The sequence below is a fragment of the Hoplias malabaricus genome, chromosome 17, assembly GCF_029633855.1.
Source record: "Hoplias malabaricus isolate fHopMal1 chromosome 17, fHopMal1.hap1, whole genome shotgun sequence".
Classification (NCBI taxonomy): Eukaryota; Metazoa; Chordata; class Actinopteri; order Characiformes; family Erythrinidae; genus Hoplias; species Hoplias malabaricus.
In genome coordinates, this window is record NC_089816.1 from 28,816,691 (window position 1) to 28,826,008 (window position 9,318).

General features: G+C 38.8%; 1 protein-coding gene across 1 annotated transcript; it reads left to right on the plus strand.

Annotated features, from left to right (window-relative positions):
- Window positions 1–515: 515 nt before the first annotated feature.
- On the plus strand, window positions 516–9,124 carry tbx22 (T-box transcription factor 22). The gene is made up of 8 exons (XM_066648718.1): window positions 516–726; window positions 1,603–1,750; window positions 2,728–2,829; window positions 3,988–4,162; window positions 4,704–4,868; window positions 6,406–6,470; window positions 6,702–6,787; window positions 7,308–9,124. The coding sequence occupies exons 1-8, from the start codon at window positions 516–518 to the stop codon at window positions 7,877–7,879; spliced, it is 1,524 nt and encodes a 507-aa protein (XP_066504815.1). The 3' UTR covers window positions 7,880–9,124.
- Window positions 9,125–9,318: the final 194 nt, after the last annotated feature.

Consider the following 9,318-nt stretch of genomic DNA (forward strand, 5'->3'; position numbering starts at 1 on the left):
GGAGAGTGTGGAAAAAAGAAAATGTATATGGAAAAAGAAAACGGAAAAGAGAACAGACAGGTGCTGTAGATCCCGGAAGACATTTTCCTCGCTCCATAAATGATCTGCCAGTGTCACTCGTCCTCTGACCGACAGCTAAACCAACTTCACGAAAGGAAATTCAGTAGCGGCTGGGTGTTTCGCTCTCAGTGTGACCCACCCGTTTTCAGGGTAACCTCGCCCCCTGCGCTTTGATTGGCCAAAAGTTTGCAGTCTGCGACTGTAAGTCTGAGCTCTCGGCCAATAATAATAAGAGAGGGCGGTGATTGTGTGAATACGGGTGTGGAAAAAAAACAACGTAGTTCGTGAGTCTCGCGCTCCAATTGGAGCCTGAATTCGCGAGCGGTAGGCAAGTCTCTCCTTGGGACGCGAGGGAAACTGACCCTGAGAGAAATGTGGAATAATCCTCCTCTCCGGATAGCAGCGCGAGCTTCCCGTTAAGAGTGCTCGAGCGCGGATGAAGGAAAGCGCGGGAGATGGAGATAGAAAAAGGGAGTGAAGCCGGAGACTCGGGCAGTTCACGGATGCAGGGATTGAGCTCGAGAGCGCACGCATTTTCCGTGGAGGCGCTGGTGGGGAAGAGTTGTAAGAGAATGAAGGTAGAGAAAGTGGATAAGGTGAAGGAGGAGAAAGTCCAGATCACCGACAGAGACTCAGACACCGGAGCTGGAGAGGGAGAACAACACGGTGAGTATTTGTCTGTCTGTCCAACCATCCATCTACCCACCACAGGTGGCTGGAATAGCTCCACAGTCAAATACATTCTGTAAAATAATGACTCAAAAAGTTAAAAAACATCTCCGATACGCTAAAAAAACAGCATCTAGGAAGTGATGTTCATATGATTCCATTTGAAGCATACGATTGGTCTAAAACAAAATGATAAACCAGTCACAAACAGCGTGTATTGTTCACAATATTTAAAAAAATAAACATGAAAGAAATAATGACTAAGGGATTAATAGCTAAGAGTCTTAACTATAAGTAAAAACACACAAAAGCAGTCCATTTATATTTAACTGAAATACACATTCTGCTGTCCACCTTTCAGAGGTCACCAGATAATAGAAGATATACTATGTATCAGTAAAAACATTTGTTTACTATTTGTTAATACAGAGTAAATATTAACAGTAATTTTATAACGTTGCAAAGTAAGTTTCCTTATTGTACAACAGACATTTCTTCAGGTTTTGTGTTCTAACAACACAACAGTGTAATAAACAATCTAAATTCTTGTTACATTTTCAAGTAATTTTTAGCTTTTTTGTGAGATTTTGTTTGGTTTGCTTTCTTTGTTATTTGTTTTTATTTTTTATTTTTTGTTTTTATTGTAATGACATGACGAAATGCCAGTTGTATATATTACTTACAAATATTTTAGCTTGGAAATATTTGTAATTCCAAGCTAATTCCCCCGCCTCGCTCTCTCTATCTGTTTTTGAGTGGTCAGTTTATACATTCAGGCCTTTTTTGTAATAACACAAGTTCCGTACGCTTTGTTGGTCTTGGTGTTTACGCACGTTTTTGTGACGTTGTTGTTGTGCTGCTTGTATTGAGCAGACTGTGAGAGTGAGATCGTTTTGAAGGCCACGGAGCAGCAGTGTGATGGCGATGCTGGGTCTCAGGTGTGTGTGGATCTGCAGGGATCTGATCTGTGGAAGAGGTTTCACCAGATCGGAACCGAGATGATCATCACTAAAGCGGGAAGGTGTGACACTAGTTTTACCCCGTACTTATGGATAGCACGAGGTCGCTGATCACTTTAACAACAGCGTTATTTAAAAAATGATGGGAAATATAGTTATTTAATTGACATACTTTTCCTCTTTGGTCAGATCGACTTAGATTCATTTGTTGATAAATACATATAATAATAAGATTAACACCTTACAGTTAGACAAAAAGCCCCTTTTACAATGTTTTAAATCGGATTAAATTCACGCTATCGTTCAGACGTTTGAAATCGTATCTCATGATACTGTATGTTATTGTAAAAAAGACGTCTAAGTTTCGTCACGTGTTAAGTATGATATTGTCAGTAGATTTATATCAGTTTCACGAACATTTTTCTGCGCAACATTTAAAGATTAAACGTTTCTTCTAACTTAAGAGTATCCAATTTTCCAGGTTATAACACGAGACCACAATTCTGCACATATCTAACATTCCCTTGTCTGAAACCAGCGAAGAAGTAGATTGTTAGCATAAAAATAGATTTAATATATACCTGCACAATATTGTCATATTTGTCCATGTATCTCATTTAAAATATACATTGATCAATGTTTTTAAATTCTCAAATTTAATATACAGATAAAAACCTAAGAGTAAATAAATAAATAAATAAATAAATAAAAACACGAGACACTGGACATAACATTATTTACTGTCTTTAATTTGTAACAACATTTTAAACCTCAATTTAATCTAGAATAAAACTATTATAATATTAATAACAGTCCAATGCGTTGTATAAAATATATAAATATATAATTGTATGGAATTTTTGATGCGATATTAGTTGATGGACCAGGAAGTTTAATAAAGTTTTATAAACTTAAAACACAATATACATAAGCTGCTATAAACAACTAATATTTATGTCAAAACTGTGCTGAACTTATGTGATGTATTAATATAATGACATGCGTTGAGCCTCTTACTGATGAAGATGAACTCTTCCAGGAGAATGTTTCCGTCAATCCGAGTGAAAGTGCGGAATCTGGACCCGCTAAAGCAGTACTACATCGCCATGGACATCATGCCCGTGGACTCAAAGAGATACAGGTTAGAGGTTTTAACCCGTTCCATTACAAAGCTCATTCAAATGAAAAAGAACCAGTAACACTGGACACCGGAAGTTAGGCACAACTGATTCTGAATATAACAAACAATTGGAGTAAGCTCGCTGAAATGATCAGGAAAGTGAGATTAATTCAAATCATGAAAGAGCCACAATGGGTGAGCATGTATTTTTTTTATCAATCTTTAAAATATATACAAATATTCGAGGAATTCCTATAGCGCTGGGTTCCCAAAAATGAACAAAACTCACAACTCATAATTAAATAAATGCAACCCCTTCAGTCCCTTAGTACATCGTTTTAAATTGGTAAACAATTTAACAAATAATTTAATATTATCACAAATGTGAGCTGAGTTGGCCTGTACGCTCCCTAGGTTTACTAGAAATTAACGTATATATATAATTACATTTTCTGCAGATTTACTAGGAAATACAGAGCAATAACATAATGTTTACTTGTAATACAGGTTTGCCCTTCTGGACCGACGTTTGTTCATCTTTCTGTACCACTAAAGCGTGATATGATCCCGCTGTTACTAAAACTACACGTATAAGTTTAATGGCAATGGTTAGGTTTAGGGTGATGCCTAATGTATAACAATCACCTCAGGTTGATAGTGTTAAGGTTAGGCTGAAGTTTCCATTTAGTTTTTACTGTATAAAGTTACCAGTTATGACCAGCACGGCCTTCGATACATTTCATTTGCTATTATTATTATTATTATTATTATTATTATTTAGTCAGGTAGCAGTGAGTTGAAGAATTCTGTAATATTTGCCACTAATTGATATTTTATATTTATTTTATTTGTATTGACACTATCTATTTTGGTAAAATGGAGTTTAACTGGAAGAAAACAAAGTGGGAGTTCTCTTAATGAACCAGTGACGTGAGTAAAGTTGTATTATTGAATTAGAAAAACTGGAAATCTGGGCAACCATTTTGTATTCTGCCTATCGTTCAAACCTGGTTTGCAATAACGCTAACGGTAATAACAAAAATAAATAAATACATACATAATAAAAACAAACAATATATGAATATAAAATGTTACCTAACCTACTCAACTTCTGCAAATAGCAAGGCAGCACTTGGTATTGTGACACGCTCATGGATATTATGTTCTGGATCTACACAGGTATGTGTATCACAGCTCTCAGTGGATGGTGGCGGGAAACACGGACCACTCGTGTATCTCTCCGCGGCTCTACATTCACCCGGACTCCCCCTGCGCCGGAGAGACTTGGATGCGTCAGGTCATCAGCTTCGACCGCGTCAAACTCACCAACAACGAGATGGATGACAAAGGCCACGTAGGTCGCATCCATTCGACGCTATTGACTTCATTTACCTTGGTGTCATTGTAGCGAACCTGCCCAGACAGCGAGCATATAACGGTCCACTGGCGTAAAAAAGTTGGCACACCACTGACTGTAGACCACCATCGGACCACTCAGATTACTGTCCTGTGTTCAGGATATAACTAACATTTAATCTCCTCAAACAGATTTTAAAGTCACAGAGACTTTTATTCTGAAAAACAAACTAATACAAATATTATCAACAACTATGAGAGCTATATTAATGAGTGCCTGATATAAAATGATCAGGCTGAAATGTTGACATTGTACTGGATGAAAATTATGTAGTAATCTAATAAAATTAATTATAATAATATAAAAGTTACTGGGCCTTCAACTTTGCCTTGGGTGGACCAACCGTCGTCCGCCGTCTCCTTGCTCTCAGGGTGGATTCAGTTCCCAGGTCTTTGGGTATTTTCCAAAACACTGTTTAAGCCTCTGTAACACGATTAAATAAACGCATATTATTTCTCGTGCTTTCTCTTAATCTCAGATCATTCTGCAGTCCATGCACAAGTACAAGCCGCGCGTGCACGTTATCGAGCGCGAGCCCGGACCGGAACCTGCGCAGATGACCTCTCTACCCGCGCGAGGGGTGCACACATTCTCCTTCCCCGAGACACAGTTCACCACGGTCACTGCTTACCAAAACCAGCAGGTACCAAACATTCAGAGCCAGTCTCACTTTAATCCAAGTCCTATGACATTGTGAAGTCTCACTACGGACTATAATCCAATAGGTGAACTGCACACGATAAACACAGAAACAGGTGCTGTGGTTTGTTGTAAATATACTGTACACCTTCTGAAAAAAAGCACTGTGGTGGGCCCTTTAATTCTAGTCTTTTTATATTATTTATTAAAGTACATATAATACCACTTTTATTTTGTTTGTATTGTATTATTGTAATTGTATTATTTGCAAATTATGACTGAACTGATTCATAAATCCATTCCAACTTCTTTTTTTTTCCTGAAAGAGTACCTTTTGCAGTTAGAGGGGTCATGAAATATGAAACAGAATATAACAGAAGCCTCAAAAGTCTTTGAAGTTGTTTTTCTGCTTCTCATAACCCAAATAATCCCAAACATATTTCAGTGGTGTTGAGGTCTGTCTTGGTGGGCGGTCAGTTCAGTGGTGGTCTGAGAACACCAGCAGAGTCTTTATTTGATCAGCACATATTTCTTCTTTTCCTTTCATCAATAAGGACATACTGACAGACTGATACACGTCCTTTCAGACCCACAGACTCACAGAAGTATGAAGGGCAGAAACAGAGAGGACGCCTTTCTCCTGTTTAAGAGGAAAGCTTTTGACTCTTCATGTTTTAGTGGTAGTTTTGGCAAACTGCTGGGTCTTGCATGGTTTTAGGAGTCACTCTTTTTCTTGAAAAATAATTTTGACTTTACTTACCTTAAGTCTAATCTCTTGAAAAATAGTTTCTGAAAAACGAATAACTTGTAGATTATGGGTGTTTTTCCTAGAAATCTATTAAATGAAGGGTGGTTTCTGACTTCTGCAGAGTACTTTATCTCAGATTGTGAGCTGTAGCTATAACTACATGACTAGGTTGTGAGCCCCTTTTGTGTTGCACGCATTCCATGGTCATTATATTGGGCTGCTCCACAGAAATCTCTACCAATTTTTTCTCATTTCAAGCATATCATATTCATAAGAACACATATCTCGCTGTTTTTACCCCTGCGTGGGTGCATAAATCACACCATTTTGCTCCTAGGGAGCAGTAGAGCTGAACGCGTGCAGCACTACTGGGAGTTTACTGGGGCAAAGTGAAAAAAGGTTCTTGAAATGCTTGGGGCTTTTACACACGTTGTTCCAGAAACTGGAAGCCACAGCATGGCCTGCCAGCTCTTGTCACTAGGGTCCAGTTTTTATTGGTAAGGATTATTTCGTTATTTGAATTTTAGTTAATGCTTTCAACTGGGGAGGCTTATGGACTCCATGACTACATAGGCACTACATGAAATGGTGTCTTACAAGTCCCCAGTTATCTGTGCATTTTGTTTGACATGGCCACTTGCCTTGTGTAGTGCTGGGAATTATTTACCCACTGGAAGCTAAGGCCAACCACATGCCCTGTTCAATATAAACTGAGGTCATTGTTGGTTTTTGAATATTACAAGTTCATACACTGTTCCGTGCGGGTAATGTTTCATTCTTCTTTTTTTTTAAGATAACAAAACTGAAGATTGACCGAAATCCCTTCGCCAAGGGCTTCAGAGACCCAGGAAGAAACAGGTAATAGAGTGGACAGGTAACAGATCGGCTGTGGAAATTTACCCTCAAATAATTCTCAAATTTGTTGCCCACAGAGTTCTCAGAAAGGTATTGCATTTTACATTTATGGCCGAGAGGAAGCATGCAATAAATAATTTTCAGGAACATTCATGGTGTCAAGAACACACAGTGAATAACTTACAGCCACCAACGCCTCTCTTTTTCCAAATCCCCTCCTACTAATTCCCACAGGGGCGTACTGGATGGGATACTGGAGACTTACCCTTGGCGAAGTCCGTTTGGTCTTGATTTGAAGCCATTTTCTCTGGATCTGCAAGGTACAGAGCAATGAATCATTCACAGCTTCAGTTTAAAGGACTTATTAATAATTACCATTGATGGCACACTCTTAGCAAAATGGGTTCTTTGACCGCAATTGTAGGCAATCCTTTCTGGTGCGTTATAGAAGCATGGTCTTTACCAACACATTATAAACACGTTAAAGAGCAACCTGGTTTTAGAAAATGGAGATTTTGAAATGTATTCAAATCAACAATGAAGAAAGCACCTACAAATAATGGCTGCTTAGGAACCTGGGCATAAAAGCATCTACTGAAATGATTAGAACTGGTTTTAAACACGCCTCAGTCTTGATTCCCTGATGCAGACATAGGTACACATAACTTACAGAAACACTTTGTTGCAACAACAATGAATACAGTTGTAATGACACTACAACTGCCTTAAAGAGGCGTTTGAACACTACAAATCAAACAAACAGGACATTGTAAGTTTTGGTTTTAATACTTCCCTTATTGTATGTTTGATCTTCACACAATGTTCTTATATTCATTAAAGGTGGGAGTCCTGGGTCTCCATTGAGCTGTGGCACCTTCTCCCCTCTGAAAAGCCTCTTGCCCCATTCCAGTTCCCCAGCGTCTCACCCTTTTACCTTCTCCAGTTCTGAGAGTGCTCTCCAAAGTCTTGGTGTTCCTCTCTGCTACAAAGTGTCTCCTCCAAACAATGCCTTCACAAGCCAAGCGTACTGCAGCCTCGGACCAGACAGACTCAGAGGTTACCCGGCATTGAGACCCTTGACGGACTTCCCTCTGCTGTCTCCTCTCCACGGAAAGAAAGCGGCCAGCTGTCGAGGTCAGTGCCTCCAGGCACCAACAGCCATCGGCCCCTGCTTGCTCTCTATCCAGAGCCTCCAGGCAGGCCGTACTTCAGGATCTCTTCAGACCCAGCAGAACGCTCTTGCATCCTCTCTCACATCTCCTTACGGACTGTATAGCTACAGTTTACCCATCAGCCCCCACTTGTCCACCATCACCAGCCCTTCAAAAGCAGCTGACCCCATGACTTTGTCTCCATCTGAAAGCCTTCTGCATCCTACGGCCTGGAATTCTACCATTAACCATTGCCTCTGACCTCTGCTAGAGTTCTGGAACCTCACCCTGGATAGGGTAATGAGTTCCACAATCAAAATATGGGGCTGTTGTCCTCTGCCATCCCTGTTTTGTGATGACTCATGGAGTATGATACAGTTTGGAATGCTGGGGAATAAAAGTGTTTGTTCCCAATAGAGACAAAATCAAAGAAATTTTTATTTCTTTTTACTTTTATTAAAAAATAGGACCAAAAAAAGGACATAACAGTGATATCAAGTGCCATGTTTATTATTTTTATGAAGTGAAACCTATTCCTATTCGCTCAAACAGTAGGTATTGTAATTGTAGAATATTTTTCCTACCTATTCTTATACCAGTTGACTAGATAGCTTTTCCTTTTTTGAAAAGTGTGTATTAAAGTATACTATGTATATGTAATTATACCTAAGCCATATATTAGCCTCTCTCACATTCAATTTGACTTCAACTGATAAACGCCACAACAAATCCAGTTTAAATTGCTAATACCAGAATAAAAATAACCCCACAATTTTCGTACTAAAAATATGTTTTGCCCTTTTAATTAATCAGTTAAAATAAGAATAAATATGTTTCGATTTTTTTGCTGTGAAGTGCTCTGTTCTCGTGAAACAGATGCAGATTACAGCTACAGAATACTGCATAGTGGTGAAGATAGGAACCAGATGTCTGAAGCGCATCTAAAAGCTGGCTCACAGAAAGATATTAAATGTAATGATTACAAATGCAGCGTGTGGTGCCAGAAACATTGTCATAGAACGTTATTTTTATGTAAAGTCTTTGGCCTAAAATGTATTGTAAAAGCAACACCAACAGACCCCCGGAAAGCTGCTTGTTCATATTTACCATGATTTTACTCGTTTTATTTATTTCACATTATCAAATAGCAGTAGATTCAGTTGTGATTTTGGACAGTACAGAACATTACTACTGTGATTCTTCGTTGATGCCCCCACTGTAATGAAATATGGGTCAGTAAGCTTTTCATTGTAATTTGACAAATCAACAACATTTGATGACTTTCTTTACACCTCAGCAACTGAACTCTGCTGTAATAATAAATGCACCAAATACAACAAATGTTTCATACTAGATATGCAGACAAAACACAACACACAGTGCTACAGTATGAATTCAATGTGATTTTCCTCTGTTTGCGGTCTAGCTTTCTGCCTGCCATGTGTTTCTGGTACTTCACACACAGACCCAAGTCCTCAGGCCGACCACAAACAAAACTTAAGTCAAGGAAACACTTAAAAAAAAAGAAAATAAATCAAATATTTGTGTACTTCACCTACTGTGTATTGTTTTGTACCCCCAGTACGGTGGTCTCTTTGCTATTTTTCTTTGATCATTTTCACCACTGCAGCTCAGTGGAACTTGGGCTCATTTCCATAGCTAGCCTCTCCGCTTTTCAAGGCTCAGCAAGAAGGATTATC

Bases quoted from the DNA above. Each gene is read 5' to 3' on its own strand.
- tbx22 (XM_066648718.1), top strand. From the start codon at position 516: ATGGAGATAGAAAAAGGGAGTGAAGCCGGAGACTCGGGCAGTTCACGG. The intron at 2,830-3,987 runs GTTAGAGGTTTT...GGATCTACACAG, and splicing joins GTGGACTCAAAGAGATACAG to GTATGTGTATCACAGCTCTC. The intron at 4,869-6,405 runs GTACCAAACATT...TTTTTTTTTAAG, and splicing joins CTGCTTACCAAAACCAGCAG to ATAACAAAACTGAAGATTGA.